Consider the following 26,072-nt stretch of genomic DNA (forward strand, 5'->3'; position numbering starts at 1 on the left):
ATGTTAAGAATCATCAAGGAAAAAAACCACACCTTCTTGCATCAACTGCATCATACCATCACAATCCCTATTTGACAATAACATGACCCATTTAAGAGCAAAAATAGTAGTCATTCAACGGACCATTGACACAGGCTAAAGTACTACAAACACACTCCCAGAAACCAGCACTCCATCAACCATCACAACAGTTGATCGATTCGAACCTATAAGTGAGGAAAGTTTGACAAACTAATAAAAGACACCAATGCCACTGGATCTTCCAGTGAACCATGCCCACCGGGTATTTACAAAGAAATTTTCAACTAAAAAACATCAGCCTTATAACTCCGTCTACTAATGATTCTATCCCTAAATACAGGAATAGTACCAAAATCCTTCAAATTATCGCACATCAAACCATCCTAATAGATGAGACGGGAAATACAGAAGACCTTACTAACTACAGACGTATATCAAATTACCAAACCCAGCAAAAATCCTAGAGAATCACGTTTGCAAAGAACTACTCAATCATGTAGAAAGCAACTTAATACTTGACCATACACAAGTCAGCTTCAGACCCAGGAGAGGAACTAAATACACACTCTTTTCCATACGGGACAGCCTAAAATAAAAAACGCGGGCATCAGCACCGTATCGGCACTGATAATACTGGGCATATCAGGCACCTTTGACAAAATCAGATACACAACGCCAATGAAGAGACTGAGGCATTAAAAGCTCTGCACTACAATGGCTGACATATTTCCTCATCAACCAAACCGAAAGAAAACACCTACCGCCATTTACATCAAACACTAAACATATCACCTGTGGTGTATCAAAAGGATCAAGCCTCTCGCTGCTTCTCTTCAACATCTATCTGACCCCTCCTAATGAAAGTCATTTAAACCCATCGACTGGGAGCCTGTAACTATGCAGATGGCACCCAACATCTCTTCAAAACATCCAACTGAGACCCTGACAACACCCTCAACAAATGCCTCACTGACATAAACACCTGAATGACAAAGAACAATCTCCAGCTAAATTCAACCAAAACCAAAAATAATGATCTCCCCTCCAGAAAACAATACAACACAGGCATACCTGACCTGGCCATGGAGAATGGGAACCCAACCAGACACATTGACAGTAATAAGAAATCTGGGAACTCTCATGGGCAACACCATCTCTTTGGAACCACAAGTCAATGCAATAGCAAAACAAAATTTCTACCTACAGCGATTAATAAGATGGATCCTCTTTTACCTTAATTTCCCACAAGAACCCTTGCGATCATCACCTTGGTATTATCAAGAATAGACTATGCAAATAGTCTCTGTCTTGAAATGCCAGAACGCCTCACAAAAAATAACAACGCATCCAAAATACTTCAGCAAGGCTACTCCTGTGACTAAATAGAAGAGACTGGATAACACTGGCCCTGAGAAGTCTACACTGGCTGCCAGTAAAGAAACACATTAACTTCAAAGCCCTCTGCATTGTCCATAAATCACTACACAGACAAGGAGCCAAAGTCCTCCAAGCTAAAATCACCCGTTACCAACCAGCAAGAGACTTAAGATCGAACAAAGACGTCCAAATAGAAACAAGGCACTACAAGAAAAGAACATTTGGAGGAACCACCTTCGCCTATCTGGTAGCCAAACTATGGAACTCGATACCGAAGGAAATAAGAACGATGGAAGACCACCCAACATTCAGAAAACAACTAAAAACATGGCTATTCAACTCACTGAGATAAGCATAGAAGTGTGCTCCTACAAACCATACTCTTGGTTCAAAACAAACGTGGAACAATACAGAATGAAAATCCAACAATAACACTACTCAACTCCCAGAAATCAAAAGAATACAACTAACCAAGCCCCCCTTCTCTTTTCCACACACCCAGAATCTCTCACACACTACACATGCCCAGAGGAATAGTGAAACAACCCACCAAACTACTCAAGCCACATACCCCTCTAATCATACTAGAAACCCAATATCTCCAGACAACAAACAACTCAGACACTGGACGTCAGCCTTCAGGACACAACAAACCCAGTGCACATAACAGAGCACACCAAAAATGCTCACACGCACAGACGCCAGTTTCTCCTGGCTGTGTAGATAGGTGTTCCCTATGGATCGTAGTTCTTGTAGTCCTCTGTGTATTACTTACTTGTTGGGACAATATGCATTATTGGCATACTAATACATTGTCCTGCAGGACCTATTCCTGTGGGTTGCTGGATGTCATGTGCCTGGTGAGTCTGTATAACAACCTTTTCCAACAACACTACCTCCATCAAACGAATGGTGAATAAACATTGGAATCTAGTTAAAGGTACTGGCTGCACACTACAACCACCACTATTTTCTCTCAGAAGAGGCAAAAATATCAGAGATTACTGACCCCACTACCGCGATTGAACAACATTACACAACTATGGAGCATTCCAACTGACCCCGTAGTGGGCCAATTTAGCTTTGTGAACTGCAGTGCCTGCCAATTCTGTATGAATACTTCAGAGGTCAAATACAACAACATCAAGTAGCAACTGAAGAACCACACTAACTGTAATTCCACCAACGTTGTATATTTGATTCTATGCCCATGCGAAAAAGCCTACATAGGCGTGACTACACGCAAAGCATCAGTCAGAATTAATTAGCACAGATCGAGAATCTAGATGGCACAATTGCAGCACCACTTGGGCAACACTACTTGGCCTGTAACAACACGGCCTCTGACATCAGATGGATGGTAACATCATCAAAGTTACTAACAACACCAAAACTTTAGGTATGTATCTTGACTCCACACTATCCCTCTCCAGACAAACTAATGCAGTATCCTTGGCCCCAGTTTACACCTGTAAGCTCATCACAGCCAGCCGACCCTTCCTCACACCAGCCAACTGTACTACATTAGCCATGACCCTGGTTATGTCCAAAATCGATTATTGTAATGCCCTCTATGTAGGCACAAACCAATGCAATCTCAACAAATTACAGATTGTCCAAAATAATGCCATCAGAGCCGCATTAAACATTCCTAGGAACCACCACATTTCTGACACCAGGCGGAGCCTTCACTGGCTTCCAGTATCACAAAGAGTTTCTCTCAAAACACTAGCCCTGATGCACAAATGTCTTGTCAACCAAGGCGCCCAACTACCTGGCTGGCAGATTTGCTTACCACACTTCCAGCAGACCTCTTAGATCTGCCCAGGCCAATTGCCTCTCCATACCTTGCTTTAAGTTACAAACATCAAGCGGGATCAGCTTCCCAGTCCTTGCTGTGAAACTATGGAACTCACACCCAAACCCGCTCAGAGCTGAACCGTCATTCCCTGCCTTCAAGAGCAAGGCCAAAGCTTGGCTGTTCACCCAAGACCTTTCCCAGCACTAACATGCCCTCACCACCTGTGCTCTACTGCCCCATTGTATAAAGTTGCTTGTTTATATTTCCTGCAATCTTACTGTCCTCACATTTACCTGTACATACCTGGTGTCTGGTGACTGGCCCTGCTTATCACCACTGTTCTCCTATCCTATATGACTGTAAATTTGACTTGCTTCTCCTTATACTGTATATTACCCTGAATATTATGCTTTTGTCAATCTGCCATGTAACCTGTTTTATTATGCATGTTCAATCCACCATGTAACCTAAGTGATGCACCAGGATGCCTCTGGGCCAGGTGCGCTATATAAATAAATAAAATACAAATACAAATACAAATGATTGTTGATTTCATAAAAACAAGATGCCTGCAATTATGACACCTCAAATCGCCTTTTCAGGCTGGAGGAAATTTGGATTTTTCGCTTGAAAATGCATCTTTGGAGTTTGAATGAAGATCCACTGTGGATCCCTACTTTGAAGCTTGCTTTGTAATGGTCTGACCCTCTGGTGGTCTCCCTTAGGTGTCAATATTTCCTGGAACAAACTTTGTGGCTTTCCATTTCTACACCCTTCGGGGCGCCCGACTAATTATATGTGGACAACCGGCCTTGTCCTATAGTAATTGGCCGTAGGACAATTTTTTGCCCTGCAAGGATTTTCTACCTGAGCTATGGCCATTGGACTGACCAGTTTGTCCTCCTGTGGATAGCTCCTGGTTCAAAATTCCTTAAGTCTTCACTATGCTAAGCCTTTGGCATCTGGCCAGTGATAGACAGACAACCCGCTTTGTGTGTCCACTGGCTCAAACTATCCATGCACAGCCCCCTACTTTGGCCTTCGTTCCAGGACTTAGGTGGCCCCCTGTTGACACTTGGCTCTTTGAGTGATGTGCTTCCCATATGGATCAGATCAGCCTTAGATGGCTGCCATGTTACACACGGACCTAAACAGAGTCCCGACAACTGCTGTTGAAGGTGGGCCTTCCAGGGCATACATCCGGAGGACCTGCTCCTACCGCCAGTGATTTCCCAACTTTGACTTTGCCTTGCAGAACTGGTTGCCTGAAGGACTTGCAGAACTCACAGCTGCGCTATTCCTGGAGTACTTTCAAAATCCAACTATGGGGTACATTGGACTCCAGAATCCGTCCATAGCTTGTGCTTGGCTCCATTTGTCCTCGGACTCTGCCCCTGGGCACACAATTCTGGTCCTCACGGACCACCCACCACCACTACAATGCAGCGTGCTGGCTTCGCTTGCACTGCCGTCAGCCCAGTGGCCCACCTCCCTTTGACTTGCTCGATTTTACCTTGCTATATGCATATACAAAGGTGCCTTACCACAGCCCCTGGACATGCATAAGTATACATGCCATGTTTGTGTTCTTGTGGCTGTGCACCATCCTGTTGCTTGTTTACCTGGGGTTGACATCCCAGGCATGACAGATAAGGTGCTGAAGCGTGGTGTTGAGGATCATTGGTTGGTTATTATGTAGTTTGAGGCTGCACAAGGTGCTTAAATATGTAAAATATTGCAAAGACCATACGCACGAATGATGTAACTTAACCCCACGTTGAGGTAGGCATTTACAATTCATTCGTATCTTTATTCCATGCAGTTTTGAGGACGCCCAGGCATGTCCTTTCATGACCTACTTTGAGCTACGGTCCTAACACCCCTCCTTCAGTGTCACTACGACTTGAATAACTCTGTGAAGGACAGTTTGATGCATGTGTGTCTACACAGTTTTCTTGTTTTAAGTAAACCACAGTGGTGGTGACAGTGTTGTATTTTGGACTGGTTAACATGACTCCAAGGCCAACAATTGAGTATGCCTCAGTTTTCTTTGATACTTAGGTTTTTTGCCGTGAGGGACCACTGGACACAGTTGGGAGTTCTAAGGATGTCTTTTCCCCAATATTGTCTGCCTTAAATCCAGCCATGCATTATGTGCCCTATGGCAGGCTGTCTGTGATTTACGTGTGTTCGTTCTACTGAACCTTATGGATAATCATTAGTGTTTTTGTTTTCCTTTGTCAAGGAATTACCCTTCAGGCTACCCCATGGAATTAATTTGTTCTACACCCTGAAGAAGACTGGGCCCCGTGTTTAGAAATTACGGCCCCTTACAGTCGAAACTCGAGTTGGCATCCTCCTTTCATTTTCAAAGGCTCATCAGAATATATTGAACTTTTACTCATCATTAGTATACTCCAAAGATTTTGAGTATTATAGGATCAGGTGACAGGAAATTGTAGTAATATCCATAATGATGTTTTGATGTTTTTGAACATTTTTTGTTGTTTTATGAGTTAAAATCCTTCTTGTATGGTATGCATGCACAGGTGATGTTCTTTAGGTTCTCTTGGGGTGTTACATGTCTCTGGGCCTCATCACGAGTTGGCAGTAACCCTTAAATCTGGCGGTAGCGCTGTTACCGCCGGATTTAAGGGTCCGCCAAATCAGGGCTTCGGCGGATTTCTCCCCAGCTCTGAGCTGGTGTGAAATCTGCTGAAAATTCGTGCTCATACCGCCGGCGGGAAATCCGCAGTATGAGCGCAAAATGTCCCCATTGAGCCCAATGGGTAATGGGGCATTCCCGAATGGGCTCAATGGGGAATGGGGATTTCCAAATCCGCCAAACCCGTGATCCGGCGCTAATAGCGTCGGTGGGTTTGGCAGTAGGGCAGATAGCGCCAGCGCTATTAGCGCCGGTGTGACCGCCCAACTCGTGATGAGGCCCTCTGTCTTTGGGCATGACATACATTGATGTGGTATGGCTGAATGTGCATTGGTTTGAAAAAATATTTGGTCTCATTGAAAGCATTGAGCAAATGTTATTTTGGTTTTCTTGTGTTTATTTGTTGGTGAGCAGTGTTTGGACTGCCCCAATGTTTTTTAATGTTTGTTCTACTTTGTCTACATTCAATTAATCAAACATTATTTCTTCTAACTACTTCGTTGAATAGCTGTTCTCCCCTGACCTATCAGGTTGCTATACCCCCCTTTAAAAAACATACAAAACTGTGAACTTGGAGAGCCCTGTGCCCTTGTGCTTTGTAATGTGTGTGGTGGGAGGGCAGGTTCTGCATGTACAGGGCTTTGACAGGACATGCATTGTTCTGTAGTGGTAAAGTCCCTCCTTAACATTGCATTTCACTGTTGCTGCAACATTATTTTGTGTGATGGCACTTGTACTCACTGAGTATCCATGTCAGTTGGCGTTTGTGGCTCTCCATGTATGCAAACAGTGTGCTGTTCCGCAGGACCAAAGCAGAATGGGTGGAACCAGGAAAGCAGGCACGACAGTGTGTGATCATGAGGTCAGCATCACAGGTGACCTGGATATTCATTAAGTGATACTGCTTCCTGTTGAAGTATGTCTCTTCGGATGCCTGAGGGGCAACCACCGCCACATGTATGCACATTTCATCTCATGAATATTAATGAGGGATATCCTGAATATTCATCAGGTTTGCGGCCCTTGGGGCACAGAGTTGAAAAACCTCAATATAGATTATCAGCCGAGATAGTCTAACGCCTTGCCCAGGAGCTTTGTTAATTTGTTGCAGTTATTGCCAGAAGTAAGGTAACATGTCAAAAAGCATTTGTATTTGTTCGAAGTCCTATTTAATGAAGAAAAAAGGGCTTTTCAAGAAGCCCATCATAAAGCCACCTTGTGCACTCCCAATTATGTAATTTGTTCGATTTGTAATGAAATGTCTGAACAGCCTTACCTCACCACTATTGTTATCTGATACTCTTCTTTGTTTTCGTAGTAGGAAGAGAAAGTGGGGTGATAATACTGAATAGACCCTTCAGGCCCCATTCAATAAGGCATGAGCATTCCTACCTGTTCTTCATGATGAAGTAGTTGCGGGAAAAGTCTATACAGGTGCAGTGTATGTTGAGAATTTGATGGCAATACAAGTTGAATAACAAATTATTGCCTTAGATTGTATTTGAGGGGAAAAGGTCTCACTGTGTTGGCCCAGTTCATATAAAACACTACTCACGTAAGAACACTAGGTTAAGATGAAATGGTTTCACTGAAAGGGAAAAAGGGGGCATATGGGAGAAACGATTGTTTTAAATAAATAAGTATATGAACATTCACACTGAGGGAAATGATGAAGGAAGGAAGGTTTCTATTACGGGAGGGATCAGGCCTGTACCCTACGAACTTCAACAAAGAATATGCCCAGCCCTGTGATATCGTGCCTCTCATGACCTTAGTTTCTTTTTCCCTTTTAGCGACTCTATATCAGGTTTCCCTTTCTCATGTTGGCTGACGGCAAAACTTGATAATTAGCACGTGAACAGTAATGAAAGAATAATACCCTCTATGCCCTCTGGGGTTATTGGAGCCAGGACGTGGAGCAGTGTCCAGAGTATCTGCCCAATTTGAAATGGTACGAACAATGGACAGTTGAAAAGCAACAGAAATCGTCACAGGGTAGAGGACGTACCCTGCTTGACAGATGAGGCAAAACCGGAGAGAGTCCCCCAGAAGTAATCTCCATGCCCGACAAAGTATACTCTATCAGAACTGAATCAGAAAACAACACTTCCGTTCATGAACAATGAGCTCTGACTACTGGTTTTAATGAACTGTTGCTCTGTTTGGTGGGAGGCGGGATAAACATTCCAGAAGGCCTTGTCTGAAGTTTTCATGAACCTTTTGGGTTCAGGTGACCATAAGGTAATAAAAGATCATGGGCCTGAAGCGTAGGTTAGGTTAGTTAGGTGAGTTTGGTCCAGACTGTGATGTTGCACGCCTTGACTTGCAATTCAACAAATAAATCTCCTCTTTTTGCCATCTATCCAGATCAAAGTGCGAGCATGATTTTTCTTCGACAACACTAACAAACACCCACCTCTGTGTAGAGGACACAGAAAATGCAGAACATAAAAGTGGCAGTACTGTAGCAGGGGTGAAGTTGCAACAAATTACAACAATGGCACTTTGAAAAGGATAGATCTTAGAAAAATGTGCAAAAGGGTGGTTTATCAGTCACTATGGTCTTAAAAGTGGTCCACAGAGCCAGTGCGTCTCAAAATGACCTTATTCTGTTCTTGGAAGTTAGAAAGCATCGAACTGGAATTCTCAGTGCAATTCTTGCAGGTCAAACCAGGTTCAAGTGCAATGTGGTTTGATCCTGCATCAGAATGGTGCAGTTCAAAGGGTAAACAAGAGTTGGTTCGACAGTCAAGCAAGTTCAAGACAATTGGTACCAATGGGTCGAGTCAATAAATTACACAATGCTTCCAGTGGGTCGGATGGACATCTTGGTCCGGTCAATGCTAAGATCCTGGTGGTTTGAGGCGCTGTTCAAAAATGCAGTGGTTTGAAGGCTCCCGCAGCGATGAGCTTTTGTTCAAGCATATGAAGCGCTGAGGGTGGCTGATACGATGCAGCATCAAATTGGTTCTATGGCTGCAAGCAGAGGTTTGAAGTTCATTGAGAGTGTCAAAGGCAGCACTGCAGGTCCATGTGATCTTTAAATCAGACCTGTTCGCCTGGAGAGCAGGTGATGCAGATGTCAGGAGACTAGGAGACTAATGCAGGAGGGCACCTGTGTATAGTATGCTTTTTGCATGGAGCTTTAGGAAAGGGGGTCTGATTAGCAGACCAAACTTCCTGAGATGGTTTAAGCACACCATTTTATTTTTTAATAAAAATCGAAAAAGCTTGGCTATTTCACTCTCACCAGATGGCAATCCTTCACAGTAACGCAAGCATGTGCACAGTATACATACGCTTGCATATTTTGATAATTAATATTATTATTATTATTTGTAGGGTATTTATTGAGTGAAGACCTAATGAAGCACTTTACAATCATGGGGGAAGAACACAGTGAGAGAAGCAGAGAAACAAGGGAGCAGGGCGCTAACAACATGGGAGTGTGAGGGTGGCCAATTTGGCAACAAGGGATCCACAAGCAACCAGGTGTGGAAACAGTGTGGTGTAGATGACCCAGTCTCAGGTAGTGTGGGGTGACGAGGGTGTGTAGTAATAGGTGTTAGGGAAGAGACATTACTTGGCGATGAGGATCCTGAGCTCCTTCCTGAACAGTATAAGCAAGGCGGCGGATCTGTTGTTGATGTGGAGGAGGTTCCAGAGTTTTGTGGCATAAACATAGAAGGCCTGTCTTATGGTTCTTTCCTGCACCTGCAGAGTTTAAGTCTGCACATGTTCTTAATTCTGGTGGATCGTAGGCCTCCAGAGATGCTGAGTTTCTCAGTGAAGTAGCTTGGGGACTTCAGGGTGACAGACTTGTAGATGATGCTGCAGGATTTGAAGATTTGAAGATGATACAGGCTTTCAGCGAGTGCCAGTGCAGTTCAATGTGGGTCGGATGATGTAGTCAAATTTATGGAGTCCTTTGATGAGTCGTGCTTCAGCATGAAGGACACATATCAGGGGTGCTCGGGAAGTGTGCATATCAGACAAATGTGTGTATAGTGCGTAGATTAATATTGGCATCTGTGCATTGGAAAATCAAATAAATTGCTCAGAGAGGACCAGTTACGTTTGTGCTTAGGTACAAACAGGAGTCTTCCAGGCAATGTTTTGTCATTTCCACTGCGAAGTGCAAAACAAAGGTGAAATTGCAGGCCTACATGCCTTTGCTTTTGCACTTTACTTTGCAGTGCGGGGGGGGGTGTTTGTGTGTGTGTGTGTGTGTGTCTGTGTGTGTGTGTGTGTAGTACTTAACTAGATACTTGTCCAATTAAAAATGTCCAAGAAAGGGTGCCTTGCGTGGTTTCGATTAAAAAAACTGTAGTGTAGGAGGCAATCGCATTCATTTTTCAAAAATAGGTTCTAATGTACTGTTTCTATGGAAGGCAAGGACTGGTAAAATAAAAGCAACATCTCACGGGTGTGCTCCTGAAATCTAATGTGCTAGATCAAACACCTCCGTCCCAGCACCCATCGCGTTAACAGAAGAATAATCAATTTTTCTCTCATACTTCTTTTCAGTGACAGATTTACAGGAAACACAGAGGTAGCCGTTTCCTTTTCAATGTAAAGAGGTTCCTTTGCGTGCATTTGTCTGGTTCAGTGCCGGATTAAACCCTATGGGGACCCTAAGCAGTCGACATGTCACGGCCCCCCTTTGCAAATTATCTCCTAATACGTTTTTAATTTTCTGCACCGCTTTATTTTGATCCGTTGTTGCGGGGACCCTAAAAGGAGTGGGGCCTATAGGCCGGTGTCTACTTGGCCTAATGGGTAATCTGGCACTGGTCAGGTTAGTGCACGGGCGAGCATCATCATCTGTGCACTGTGGGAAACCATCTGTGGACAAATCCCCTCCTTTGGCATCTAATTACCACGTGCCTCGCTCATATGAATGGACACCGTGCACTGGATCGAGTCTCTCCCTCCTCCATTACTACAGTGATAGCTGTGATAACACAAACACATGTCCTGCAGCTAAAGACGGAGCGTGATCTCCACCTGACGCACAGAGCAGTGCCCATTCCCTCGTGCCCAGTCCTCTTTGTTCTCAGTTCCAATGAGTGCATCAGAGAAATCACCTGAGGAAAAAACAGCCTCCCCTTTTCATGTAAACTTGACAATGCATTCCAGGAAAAGGTAAGAGCCAGGCAGTATAAGCCTTCATGCCCACCTATTGTCGCATTTTCCATTTCACCTTCCACTATTACAGACATTACGCCCGATTCATAGAATATTTGCTTGGTTCAAAGAGACTTTGCACTGCTGAAAAGTGTCTTCGCACTTCCGACACAAACCCTGATTCATGGAACCGTGCAAAGTGTATTTTTGCCATGCAAAGCCCTGGCAAAGTCAACGCATAGTCATTTTTTCAGTTCAAAATGTATGCTGCAAGTCACATTCCGCTTGGCAGGTGTGAATAATTAAGTCAACTTCTCTGAGTGGGGCTGCTTGTTTTAATTGAACACTCCTTCTTGAGTCCGAAATATCAGGGAGTTAATGGACTGGTGGTATTTGTGGTCTCCCATGCTGGTGTGTGGTCTCGGGCACGGATCCCAGCACCCTGCTTCCGTTTCCCTGACTCTCGGGTACTGTACACTGCTCCCTGCCCACAGGTTTCTCGGCTCCACCCATTATGCTGCGTGGGATATTTAAAGGAAGACCTTTCCTTTCTGGTGAGCAAATGCTCCCCCTGCAATCTGCAGAAAAAATGCAGCTGTGAAAAGCCTGCTTTGCAGTTTTCATTTTTAATCCGGCATGATGATGGTATGATATGTTAGGTTATTTATAACGCGCTTAATACCTAGAGGTTTCTAAGCGTAGAGCTTGGGGGATCGAACCTGTGTTGCTCAGTGTCGTCTTGCTTCCAAGGTGAGCACATTGCTCCTGAGCTATCCCCCCGAGACTGCACACCTGCAGCAATGCTGGCAGAAGAACAAGGTGTGGTGAGTGGCATGCACACAACAGAGCTTAGATAGAACCATACCTGCATCCCAACTCCTGAGTCGCACGTACATAGTTCATTGAACTCTCCTTAGTTCATATGGTGGAAAACAACATAAATAACAATCAGTGCTGCAGCAAATACATGCCACAAGCATTGCTAGATGCCTCGACGACCACGTAATTTGCTTCTCAAAAAGCCTTCCATTTTCTCCTTGCCTCTAGCATTGTTTTGGACAAAGGATTATGCCAAACCACCATCATACACACAAAAATCAAAAATAGGTTTATCCCAGGGACTGTATTATAGAACAACAGAGTAGAATAACTGGCTCAAAATGTCTACTGAAATGCAATGGTGAGCTTGGTGAGCAAAGCAAATTATGTTTTCCAAGTGTAAGGCCCAGAGTGAAAAGGCATCAGCACATACCAAAACCAAATGTGAAGGGTGTTTGCTTTCCAACACTTACCCGCTGTGGGTGACAAGGCATTGCCGGAGTCCAAGTTTACGAAATATGTCCACTACAGTCTCCATGGGTGTGTGGTCAGTAACAGTGAAGGGACTTAAATTCAGGATCCGCCGCAGCTTCAGGGGGTGCGGGCTGTTGGCTGGAAGTTCGGGTGCGTCTTCAGTGAAGTACAAGATGGAGTTGCTCACCACCCCCTCCTGCCTCTGCCTTGCGTTTTCTAAACAGACCCAAAAAAAACAAAAGCGAGGCATGAACATTGTTAATCACAATTTCATATGAATCATAGTTGCTGTATTAGTTTCATCGTGATTAATGTTGCACAATTTCAAACTGTGTGATAAATACGACAGCACTGTACTTCAATAAGCAATTTAACAGGAACAATTTTCTCTGGGACATTCAGTATCCAATCTTAGTGTATAGGGGGAGCCAGCGTGCCTGAACGGAGTCACTCTGTTGGGCGCTGTTTATAACCTAGGTTTGGGGGTTTGTTAGTTTGGTTATGCTCTGTTGGTTTCACAGAGCTTGGCTTGAATGAGTACTTGTGTGGGGCGGGTGATGAATGAGTACTTGTGTGGGGCGGGTGATGAATGAGAACTTGTGTGGGGCGGGTGATGAATGAGTACTTGTGTGGGGCGGGTGATTCTAGAGATATATTTGGACACTATGGGCCTCATTACGACCCTGGCGGTAGGGGGTTAACGGGGCCGGTAAAGCTGCCAGCCCTGTTATCCCCCTACCGCCTCATTATGAGGTCTGCCTGCGGGACCCGCTAAGGACGCCTGGTAAAACCAGGCGTCCCTAGCGGGTCCCGCGAGCAGACCAGGATGCTAACCAGGGGCCCGTTGTTAGCATAATCCCCATTCCCATTGAACCCTATGGGGGCTGAAATGGGAATGGGGATGTACCGGGTCCGGCTTCCTTGAATGGGGAAATACTGGGCCCTCCAAGATCGGAAAGGTCCAGAGCTGCCACCTGGTCTTCTGTGAGCCTCTGAAGCCTGATCTGCATACATTCAGTGTTAAGCTCTGCCGAGAGTATCTGTGTGTCATGCCTATATAGGTGGGCATAATGCGTGGAGAAGATGTTGTTGATTGTTGCTTGGGATTGCCACGGAGCTGCGCATTCATGCATGGTTATGACTTTAGAGTGTTCGCATTTGCATATGCATGCCAGCATCCCTCCAGATTTGTCCACCGCGGCGTGTGCTTTCGCCAGTTGTGTGTCATAATCAAATTTGGACAACCTCCTCCAAGCCTGCGAGCACTGTAATTGGAACTCAGCTAGCTCTGTTTCCAACCATCTTACCCAAGTGTTCTGAGTTTCCAGGGCACTAATCCTACCCTCCATGGCCTGTAGGTCCTCCCTAAGCCTCCTGCGGATACCCCCCCCCGCACTTGCTATGATCTCTCCCTGAGTCACTACCTTCATGGTTTGCCACACAATACTCAAACTGCCCATGCTACTCACATTGGTCTCCAGGAATCATTCCAGAGTTTCTGTCAGCGAATCCCTGAAAGGGCCATCTCGCATGGCATCTGCGGGCATGCGCCATGTCGGAATGGGTGGGGGGCTCAGTCGGGTATCAGTGGGTAGTGGTCTGACATTCTGTGCTGGAGAATTCTGCTAAGTGTTCTGATCCCACAAACAAGTAGTCTATCCCGGTGTGTAGCCCGTGAGGGGCTGAGTAATAGGAGTATCCCCGGGCATCCGGATGTAGTTCTCTCCAGACATCTGTAAGCACAAACTCCAATAGGGTCCCGTTAAGGGCACCAGTTACCAGGGATTTTCCGCCTCATGGAGAAGAGGATCTTTCTCGGAAGGTGTCACATACACAATTGAAGTCGCCGCACCACAGGTATAAAGCATCACACAGTGGTGCTATTTTCCCGTTCAGGTGTGTGTATATAGGCCGGGATTTTGTGATAAGGGAATTAGGAGTTTACTTTACACACTTTTCTATGGCCAATATGGCCGCATAAGATCACATATCGTCCCTCCCCATCCAAAACCACCTCCAAGAGCCTGAACGGGGCCGTTGCATCAATCCAGATAAGCACACCCCTCGCAAACTGAGAGAATGTGGAGCCATAGCCAGTCCCTCCCCATCGGTTCAAGACCCTCTCTTGACCCTTCTGAAGTAAATGTGTCTCCTGCAAATGTGTTTCCAAATGTTGGGCTTGTAGGTCCTTGCCGGAAAGCTTCTGCAGCAACTCTTTACTAGAAAAATGGGGTCATCCATTGCATTGATGTTTTCTTAGGCTCAGGTTTCTTTGTGTCAAGTATTCAGCAAAGACCCACAAGAGGAATGCTGGGTTGTTTCTCTGAGGCTCAGGGTGCTGTGGTCGTTGCCAACCTCACTGCAGATACTTGGATCTCACTGTGCACATTTGAGTAGTTGGATAGCATATTTGAGAATGACGTACTTCAGGACGTTGTGTAGTCAAATGTTGTTTTTGCAAATGGATCACGAGGTGTTGATTTAAGGTATGTTTCGATTACACAGAAGTCTTCCTCCTTACTGACAGTATTACTCTTTCAGATCACAGTGCCTAAATATTACGCAGGGACAGGCTTCAGGCATACACACGGTTTACAAATCTGTCTAGAGAATTAAGTGTCTTCTGTCACCCCCAGCTTCAAAGAAGATGGCGCATTAGGGCTGGTAGTTTGTATTCTAAAATGGCAGCATTAAACAAAAACATCTTAAGGAAGGATGGTGCCTGGCGCACAGACCCATTTGACCTCCTATCAAACGAACAACCACTAGGCACATTCCACAGCAGGCCATTTAGGTCTAAAACGCAATTACTATTCGTTTACATGCTGAAGAATTGCACATTTCTGTACTCATTTATCATGGGTAATATGCAGTAGGGAAACACAAGTTAAGTGCCGCTTTTTTGAATAACGTACTTTTCAATTAAATCACTTCTGTGACACGGCATTTTGGAAGGCAAGTCATGGGGAGATTGAATGAGTTGCACAGATCACACCTTTGTTAAGTGTTGAAGTGAGGATTTGATCCCACTCTACATTGTAGGCTCTTCGCCATTTTGTTTCTAAATTCACATTGTAGAGAAAGGTACAATTATTTCACATGGTTTAGCTTTCAGGAGCCAAAATATTACTATTTTCCAGAGCTGAATTAATAAGCCAACCAGGCTATTAAAAGACAATCCTTATATACATTTGTTAAGCAATACAGGTACAATTATAGCTTTATTTTATCTATCATGAATGGAAGACAGTAGATTGCAAACTGATGTGAGAAATGAATTCTAGGTTTTATTATTACATTTTACCAACTTAAAGACACAGCAGAGCATCCCATGCCTGCACTCCTCACATTTCATGTACTTGTCACTGCCCTACTGCTGTGCTGAATCAAGCTTACTAGTGCAGGGATTAATATAGCTGGAAATATAGAGCCCTGCATGTCGTATCCACATCCTCAAAGCCCTCTTCGGACACTGAGTTCCATACTTGCATTGTTTCGGCTTGCCCTCTTTACACGTTTTCATTGCCAAAACACTTGAAACTGCTCACACTTTACTTATTGGGCCTAGTTCACCATGATTAGTACTGAAGCAAATCAGGAGGTGGCTTGACCATTTCAGATCTGCTCCTGCTACCATATACCTTATTCACAAAGGACCTGATTCACAGAAGTGTTTTATAATGGCGCATTCCCATAGGAAAACGTTCTGTGAATCAGACCCAAAGTCTAAGGGCCTGATTCACAGAAGCATTTTATAATGGTGCTATCCCATAGGAAAACGTTCTGTGATTCAGGCCCTAACACTGGAGCAAATTTGGAGCTGGCTTGAGCATTGTTGAGATGCTCAGGGGCAAATGCAATCCACTAATGGCATCTCAGAGATGCCCCGGGCAGCTCCAGGCTAGTAATAGGCTTTATGAATCAGTTATGAGGAGCTGGGAGCAAATCTGAGATTCTCAGGGTATCTCCTGGTTTTCTCCAGTGCAATTGTCTGTGAATCAGGCCCTATGACTACAGCCAGACTGAGCTGCGTTTGTCCTAGGTGCTTTGTGAGGTTACTGCCTGCTCCCCAAGACCTTCCTTTTCTCCTCCTCCTTCCCTCTCCCCCTCCCTTTGCGACTGGTTTCCTGGTCCCTTATGAGTCTAACGGGTGCCAGGCCGTCCTCGACCAGTCCCACCTACCCATTTTCACCAGCACCTTCCTTCGGCACCCTTCCCTGACTAGCCCACTGAGTCTGGGCCACCATATTTGCACTAGTCTACTAGTCTACTAGTCTGTTCCCCTGTCACTTACCCTCCTGGCTCCCTTAGCACTTGCCTAGCCCCTTGGGCTTCCTCCCCCATGCTTTTCCCCCATCCCTCGCTCTCATCATCCATCCTCCCTGACCTCCCCTGTTCCACTTCCTTTTTGCACTTGCACGATGCGAATGTCAGAAGGCTTAGTAGGACCGTTATTGTTTTTCTCCTTGTCCCCCCACCCCTGCCTTGTGAAGCCTGGAAACACCTTGGCTGTATAGGAGCCATACAAATGTACAAAAAATAAATAAAATAAATAAAAACGCGTGGGAACACTATAGGCAAATTAAAGGCTGTATTTCCATTAAGCCCAAATGTGACATATAAGGCTGCATTGAAGCTGATTGCTCCTACCGAGAAGCTAATGAGATAATCCAAGAAAAGAATGTCTTACTAAACTCGTTACCCGCAAGTATATAAAATACAAATTCTTCTATCCAGGTTATTAATGAACAACCACATCAGCAGGTGCACTGACAAAAGACATAACTAACAAAGCTTAAATTCAACATAGCTATTTCATAGTTTTGCTGGCACAGGCCACCCGTCTAGAGCAAATAGTAATGTAAAACACATAATACAAAATCCCTGTGAATCCCATTTTATTACTACTATAGATACTGGAATGATTGCAGTACTCAGCAGATTGGATACAACATCATGCAGATTCAAAACATCTAATATGTCTGCTCCTTTGACTGGAGAAATGCAGACAGCTCCCAATAGCACTCAAGCTAAGGAAAGGGTGGGCGGGTCTATAACTGTCCACCATTTAACAACCCAAACACGGGCTGAGATGATTAATGAGAAGCTGGCTGAGACTCTTTCAGGGCAAGTCCCTTGAATATCTAATGAAAGACAATCAATGGCACAAGATAGAAGAGCGTATCTACTTAAACACATTGGGCCTCATTATGGCGGTGGACCAAGGTGCTATTAGCACCTTGGTCCATGCCGGTAAAATACCGGCACCGCCTTGGTGGAAAGGGGAATTACCGCCCTATTCCAAGGTTGGCGGGGCGGTAATTCCCCTTTCCCCCATTGCCATTCCCCATTCCCATTTTTGCCCCATAGGGCTCTATGGGAATGGGGAAGGCGCTAATTACGGTGCCGCAAATTGTGGTACCGTAATTAGCTCCCTGGTCCCTTTGCGGGTTGGTTTTTAACGCCTGCAAAAAGCAGGTGTTAAATTCACCAACCCCCAAAGGGACCTCGTAGTAAGGCGATAAGGGTTTACCAGAACCGGTAAAATACCGGTACCGGTAAACCCTTACCGCCTACCGTGTAATGAGGCCCATTGACCAAAATGCAGGTGCAAAATCATTTGAAACTTTAGGAAACCTCCCTCCAAACATAGCGATGAATATGCTAAAAGTGCTGAATGACACATGCCCTTCGGTTCTGTACTCTCCCAGATCACTATCACTGCTTTGTGGAACCAACCAGGTAACAGTATTGACTAAGTTGGTGAAGGAGTTGCAGTGTACACCTCGCCCAAAGCAGAAAATACTTTGCGAATCAGCCGAGCATGGCATGGCTAAAAGCTGCACTGGCAACAAGTGTCGGAGAATCGTAAGCACTGTGAAAACACCGCCCTAAAAGTGAAAAGGGGGCTCTATATTTGCAGGTATTCAGGATTACTAAAGACCTATTCAACAACAAACCTATGAAAAAGGCAAAGTGACCCCGAACTGAAATGAAGTCACCCTGTGAGGCCCAAGCAATATAAGTTGTGGTGAGTTCCTGGAACTCCCTATGCTAGCATGTGAGGCTAACTGGCCACTATGGTGTGGGTGGGTCTGGTCGCTAAGATGTGCCTCCCAGACGGTGAATGAGGTGGCAACGCTACTGTCTAGGAAATGGGCTTTGCCCCAAACATCACAGCAATGGGACAGAAGAAGACAGGGCAGACTATAGATCCCAGAGAACATCAAAGAGCAGTCAGAAAAGGTCTAACATGGGAATGATACAAGTGGTCATCTGCTTCAATATTCCTCAAAAGGATATAGCGCTAAAGGAATTGGGCGAGAGAGAATCCTTTACGTATTCTGCAAACTGTAACCCTACACAGAACAGGTAAGGGGGAGAGACTAGAAGCAGAACGCAGACTTGCAGCATCGGTTGGAACTTCCTTAAGCAAGCACTAAATGTTACCTGGAAAAAGAGCACGGAGTCGAGAGCTTCAGCAGACACTCTCCAAGAACCATGTGATTCCAAGATGCCATTGAACACTAGATCAATATTCAAATCTTAGTACAATCAGGAGAGATTCAAAGGTAACCAATCACAAAACAAAGCTAACCAGAGGCCCATTAGAGGGAACAGTTTGAATAAAGGGGAGAACCACTCAAAATCCCATGGATGTAATTAACACAGTCAACAACCTTTGGGTAGACGGTGAAGGAGATCGGCCCTTCACTGATCACTATGACGAGCGTGGGAAAAGCCCTGATTGAGAGAGGATCTTGAAGGACATGGATAGGTTCATAGACGCCTTCTTGATCAAAGGGAGTGCGACCTCACTGAGACAGCCAGAGGAAGGAGAACCTGGACAGTAGATGTGGATGTCTGCAAAACCCTGATACAACAGAAAACAGTACCACAGAGATCAACCAGTCAGAAGCCAAACAGGTGGAACCATAAGGGATTTTGTAGTAACCTCAGAAGCTGCTAGCTGTCAACCCCGTGAGGAAAGACCTGGGAAGTTCACTTTTTGGGAACTAGACAGCTGCAAGCGTCCCCCTTTACCAGCAACCCAAAGATCAAGGGAAGAGACACCAACCCGTGGAAGGTGGGTGTGAAACATATTGAGTGCCTGACAAGTATTTTATACAGGTGGGAAAAATACCAACTGCATGGAAAATTGGTCTCTGCAAAAAGGACCTGTAAAGCCTATTCTCTGGAGGGAAAACTGTGAAAAGAGATCTATGGAATCTATGGTCCAGAGAAACTGCAGAGGTCTAAAAAAGAGACTGGAATCGACGGTCCAGGAGAGACCTCCAGAGGAGTAGGAAAAGGCCTTTGAATCTGAAGGTCTACAATGAGACCCATGAGAAAACCAAGAACCCAAGGCCTGGTTGATAACCTGTGAGGGTTCCTGATGAATCATACCTCTGGAGAGGATGGCTGCATGGGGCATTCAAGGTCCAGGAAGGACCGAGGAATGTGACAAGGTTGGAGAAGAGAGCCCAAAACATGACTCAACGGAAGGGCTGGGATCAGCCCAAAAAGGGAAAATCAAACCGGAAAGAGTCTAAAGGGAAAGTAGACAGGTCTTTAGGGAAGGGCAGATGTGAGTACCTGATATCAGCTGATGTTCTCATATATCTGAAGAATGGGGAAGGACATTTTAGGGTTAGGCTTTTGGACTACTATTTTGGATAAACATTGGCGCATCTTCTCTTTTAGAGTCGAGTAGCCACATGGCTAAGGAGTTATCAAGAGAAGGATTCTTTTTTTCTTTTGGCTGTCCTTTTAATTCTGTTGCTTTGGATGAGGGGACTCATATAAAGGCAATGACTTGTTAAAACTAGAAACCAATCGTGGGTGGCGGCACTAAAATAAAACAGATTGAATTACTTCTTTCATTTGCCCTGACCCTCATCTCATTTTGAATACAGAATTACTGTTTTAGCTGCATCCTGAAGACTGGCAGGCATTTGTCCAACCCCACAAGTAGGGATGTAGATAATCTAAATACAATTTGAATGGTCTTTGCTGTATCTTGGGTCTCACTGGTGTGCCCTACTACATGGTCCAGGACTTCTCTTAGAAATAAGGAGATTTGTTGGTTGCAGCATTGTGGGGGATGCTCAGCAGTAATAGCACACGATATAATATGTGTGGAGGGATTGACTGGAGATCACAACAATGGAACTTGTAGTTTCACCGATTATGTCGTCAAATGAGTGCAAGTTAGTGAATATATAACTAATGGGCTACTTGCAATTGACATGAGATCAATGGCACCAGAGCATTCACATATCCAAATAGTACCTTTTCCTTATTGGGATGTCCCATCTGATGGCAATCTGCATATATGTACAATTTTAAATGATTCCTCACACATACCTTAAGTAGATTGACTAAATAACAAGCTAGAGCATTGCACAAGTCTCCTGAATAATGAGATTAAAACAGCAGAACTCTGATATAATTAATTCCAATCCTCCTGTCTGCTGCCAATTATTTAAGAGTGGCATCTTTGAGGGTGTGGAGTGGCCGAGTGCTGGAGCGGTCACAACTACCGATGACTCCATGAGCCGAGGGATGGCTTGGGGCATGTCTGGTTTTGGGACCCAATATATTTTAATGGTTGATAATCAGATGTGCTGCCAGATCACCGTGGTCCTGAGAGAGAGGCTGAGCGCTGGCAGAAAGTGGTGATTGCGAACACAGAGCCCAGCTCGTCGCTTCAGAGTCAAGATGGCGTGAGGCCAGCACAGAGGACAGAGGGCAGAGAAGGTTGGAGCGGGCCCGTTCCCAGAGGTTCTCTTTTCACTAGGAGCCCTGCATCGACACTGGGTCTGCCCTGCCCTTCTGTGTTGGGAGTCCCAAGACTTCATTCAATGGGACCCACCGTACTTCTCCCAGCTCGCAGTTCACATCAACCCCCTTTATGGGTTCTGGTGCCCAAGGGTTACACGTGACTAGTTGGTCGAGCAGAGGCAATCGGCGCTCCCTGACGTCCTGCTCCTCAGTGAATGACTGCCAGAGCAGAGCTGGAGGGCTGACGCGGAGAGTGGAGGGGCGAGAGTGAGTGCCTCATGATGATCGCAAACAGCTTTTAGCTCAGAAGAGAGCATAAAAGGCGTGCAGCATATCAGCACCAATGGTCTTGTCCCTGGATGTGGCTACTTTTTATCCATCCGAGTGGCAGAGGCCTTTCATAGAGGGTCAGGACTTGGATGGCAGCCTCGACTCTTGTTGCCCAGAGTGACACCTTTGAAGGAGAATTACTCAGTGGGGAGCCTGGGTTCCTTGGCTCTGAGAAGTGCTGAGAAGTGTTATCTACAGGGACCCTTGATCTACAACAAGATTGGTGGGAAGCATACTCGTTTGGCCATCCTATTTCATCATGGCTGGGAAGATGGCCAAAGGGCGCAAAGGCAGTGATGTATTAATGCTTAGGCACAATCAGGAGAAAGCCGAATCTCGTGAAATTCGACAGAAGCACAGGTGCATGCAATGGGCCTGGGAGAAGCTGAGAGTGAGCCGGCGGTCCTGGCCATCTGGGCCGATCTGAGGAAGATGCTCACAGACATTAAAAAATAGATTCAAGGTGCTGTGGGGGAACTTACCCAGAAAGTAACGGAACTCAACAGACGAAACTGGAGAAACGGAAGAAACTGAAACTTGCATCGAGGAGCTTTAGTCTGGTGCCAATGAGTACTCCTATTATTTATAACAGTTTACCGGCAAGGTGGAGGATCTGGAATCTGCAAGCGAACGCCTACAACTGAGACTGGAGGACAAGAAGAACCGGTCTAGAAGGAACAACATCAGGCTGCGGGTGGTCCCGACTCAGATACCGATCTCGCAGCCTCCATCGAGGCTCGGTTCAAGGATCTACTTCATTGGCCTGTGGAGTAGGAACTAGAACTAGACAGGTCTCACAGGGCTTATTCTTCAGTGCAGCTTTAGAACAAATGGTCACCCAATGTCCTGTCTAAGATTCACTTCTATAAACTCAAAGAGAATATTATGAAGGCCGCATGCACCTGTCCAGATTTTGAGTTTAGGGGTCCCAGGATTGTGCCCCTGAAGGATCTAGCCCCTTCTACATTGGCTAAAAGACACTCGCTCCGGGACTTATCCCAATGGCTGAGGAGCAAAAACATAAAATATTGATGGAGGTTCCCTTTGGAGTGATCTTCACGTTGGGGAGTGAGCGACCATCGATTTCCACAATGCAAGACGTTATGCCCATTATGAATCCACCCTACCGTCTGCCTTCACCTTCTGAGCTGTCTGGTGATAGGAAGCTGACCCAGGCCCGTCCAAGATGGGCAACAGTCAGGGTGATGGTAGCGAGATCACAGAACCAAAGGCGGTATGCAGGTGCAGGCGAGGGCTCTAATTCAGAGGATCGCTCAACTATTCTGAATGGGGAGTCATGCAGCCAGAGGGCGAGGTGGCTCGCTGCAGCATTTCTTTTCTGATCTGCTAATTCCCAAAAGCTTTCACTGGCTCCCATGGCTACAAGAAGGCAACACTAATGTTCTCATGATGCAAAGGAATATGTTATGCTGTAAAGGGTCCCAGCCGGACAGTTTCCTAGCCACAGCCTCTACATGGTGCTGTGGTGAGGACGTGTTCATTTGGGTGGGCGGTGGGAAGTCGAGCTGGTTGGTTTGGGTCTCAGTTATGAGGCACTAAGGGGGGAAGTTGCACATGCTTTTTGGTTGCTTTTCGAGTCGAGTGCTCAAAGATGCTTGGAGCTGTCAACATTTCTAATGATGTTGGAGAGATTACCCTTTTAACATCATTTCATGGCCGGGATTGAATCGTACAAGATAGCAACACTTAATCCTCAGGGCTTGAACTCCCTGGTTGCTGTTGGGGAGGCTCCAGATATCTGAGATTGCCATAGCTATGCTCCAGGAGACCAACCTGCTTCCCACGGATGAGTTCCGTATGAAATAAAGAACCTTTCCTAAGCAGTACTTTGCCCCTGTCGGGGTAAAACAGAGAGGGGTGTCTATATTGATTGCCAGCGATGTCCCATTTTTTCTAGAAGGTATTCTTAGGGATCCGTACGGGAGATATCTTCTGGTGAAAGGAACTTTGAGGTCCACCCCGGTAACTCTGGCTTTGGTTACCTTCCTAATGATTATCAACATGACTACTTGATCTCCTTACTTCTGGTTCGGGTGGAATTTGTAGAAGGGGGGATACTCCTGGGGGGCTATTTCAACCTGATCCCCAATCCGGCTATGGACAAGACTTTGACCCCGGCTATGGGTGATTATAGATGCTCTCTGGCCATGGTGAGGCTTTTAAGATAGCTAGATGTGGTGGCAGTCTGGAGGCTCCTTCACGAAGGGGAGAATGAGTTCTCTTTTTACTCACATGTTCATAAAGGTTTCTCTTGCATCAACCTTCATTTGGACTTGTCTACATTAATTCAATATATGTCTAACACAGTTATAGGACCCAAGTTATTTTCAGATCATTCTTTGGTTTTTCTAGACCTACACCTCCATGGTTCCCAACAAACAGGCAGGCACGAGTGGCGGTGTTATAACCCACTCCTCCAGGATAACCTGATTCGAACAGAAATGGCAGGGGTGGTATCTAATTACTTCAAGGAGAATGGAAGGGAAGGGCTGACTCTGGGTGTAGTACGGGACGCGATGAAAGCAGTGGTTAGAAGGGAATTCAACAGTTGCTCAGCTGCATATTTCGCAGCCAAGAATTGCAACAGGAACCTACTAAAGGCCCAGTTGAGGGAGTGCGCGATGACTCACGTTTATGTCCACTCAGGGAAGGCAATGCAGGAGTTGAGGCTCGGCAAATCCAACTTGGAAGCCCTTATGGCCTCTGAGACTGCTAACTCATTAAACCGCATGAGACAGTCGTACTATTTCCAATCAAATAAAGCCAATAAATACTTGTCATATAAGCTTAAGAATCAGAAAATCTGGAACAGTGTCCAAGCAAGCAGGGATGGAAATCGTGTCCTCCAATACTCAGAGGAGAAGAAACCTGAGGTGTTCGCCGAGTATTACGAATCCTTGCTTAGGGCTGATACCCCGGGGATAGATATATATGGGTCCTCGCTCCCTCGTCTCTCGGAGTATCAATGCATTTTACTAGAGGCTCCCATAACAAAGGAAGAGGTGGGGCGAGCTTTCGGTTCTCTTCACAATCAGAAGGCTCTTGGCCCCAGCAGCTTCTCCACAGCCTTTTATAAAGCCTTGCAGGTGCAACTGCTGGGCCCCCTTAGCTCCATGTTCAACTCATTCCTAGAGTCGAAGGTGGTTACACATTCCCATAGGCAAATCTTCTCTCTCTTTGTTGCTAAAGCCGGGCAACGATGCCACACTTTGTGGTTCATACCACCCGATATCCCTTCTTATTACCAACATGAAGATTTTTGCTAAGGTCCTAGCCTCATGTCAGATGGGGTCTCTTCCTTCTCTGATCCAACCCGATCAGACAGGATTTATAGAAGGACGCACCGCACACGATAACCTAAACTACATTATCAATGCTATTGAGCTAGGGCTAGTGCACGTGACCCTGATGTCCTTGTTAGCACTAGATGCCGACAAGGCCTTTGACAGGGTGGACTGGAGGTTTATCAGGTTGTCCCTACAGAAGTTTGGTTTTGGCCCTAACGTAGTTCAATGGGTGATGGCTTCCTTTGGTTCACTTGGGACCAGAATTACCATCAATGGTTGCGACTCCCACTTCATCATAAATCTATGGGGAAAACACCAGGAATGTCCCCTTCCCCCTTGGTTTTCACGCTCATGATGGAGCATTGGGCAGGTTGTATCGAGCAACCCCACAAAATAAAGGTATACATGCTGGGGCACTGGAACATAAGACTGCCCTATATGCGGTTGATATTTTACTCATAATGTCGGACACACAGAATACCATCTGGACGCCGGCGTCAGATGACTTCAAAGCCGTATCGAGCTTTACGATTAACCTGGAGAAATCTAAGGGACTAAATATATCGGAGCTCGGGGGACAATGGCTGCCATACAACAGGGCTTCCCCGGCAGTGACAGTTTTTTACAAGGATAGATTTCAGCCGCCATTCAGAGGTATGGCAGATGGCCTGTCCAGATGGACTTCACAAGAGATATCCTTGATGGGGCGGAGCACCACTGTCAAAATGAATAGAATTCCCACATTGCTAGATTATCTGCCTTATTTTGAGTTTGGTGGTAACCCTTAAATACGGCGGTAATGCTATTACCGCCACATTTAAGGGTCCGCCAAATCATGGGCTTGGCGGATTTACCCCAGCTCTGAGCTGGGGGCAAATCCGCAGTATTTTTGCCTATTTTTGGCACTATTACCATCGGCGGTAATACCGCTGGCGGTAATAGCGCCGAACATTCTCCATTGGGCAAGACGATGCAGAGCAAGACAGGTTTGATCCCCGGGTCCGCACTTAGAAACCTCTGGGTATTAAGCGCGTTATAAATTACCAATTATAATTGATTGTAAAAGGCTTTGACAACCACTTTCGGTGAGAGATGTTGGTATGGATCCTGCACTGCTTGATGAGATCAAATGACTACATATGAATAATCTTTTACTGATCAGATTTAGACAGTACGGTCAGAGGACTGCCCCCTTTGAGGTCAGTCTGGGTGTAAGGCAGGGATGTGTATCACCGCCTAAAATTTTTGGCACTTTTGTAAATAATCGTGATTTGATTGTACAGGAAGTCAAGGTAGATGTCCCTAAGATAAATAATATGACTATTACAGTTTCATTATATGCTGACGACACAGATAGTTTTGCACA

The 26,072-nt window shown here is 45.5% G+C and overlaps 1 protein-coding gene across 1 annotated transcript in view; it reads right to left on the reverse strand.

Moving 5' to 3' along the window:
- The window catches only part of CLCN4 (chloride voltage-gated channel 4), a 336,781-nt gene that overhangs the window by 30,709 nt on the left and 280,000 nt on the right, over nucleotides 1-26,072 (reverse strand). The window contains exon 12 of the mRNA XM_069640618.1: nucleotides 12,284-12,500. Within this exon, the coding sequence (XP_069496719.1) occupies nucleotides 12,284-12,500 (217 nt within the window). The remainder of the gene's footprint in view (nucleotides 1-12,283; nucleotides 12,501-26,072) is intronic.

Source organism: Ambystoma mexicanum, chromosome 7q (genome assembly GCF_040938575.1).
Source record: "Ambystoma mexicanum isolate Mex_15411 chromosome 7q, UKY_AmexF1_1, whole genome shotgun sequence".
Taxonomy (NCBI): domain Eukaryota; kingdom Metazoa; phylum Chordata; class Amphibia; order Caudata; family Ambystomatidae; genus Ambystoma; species Ambystoma mexicanum.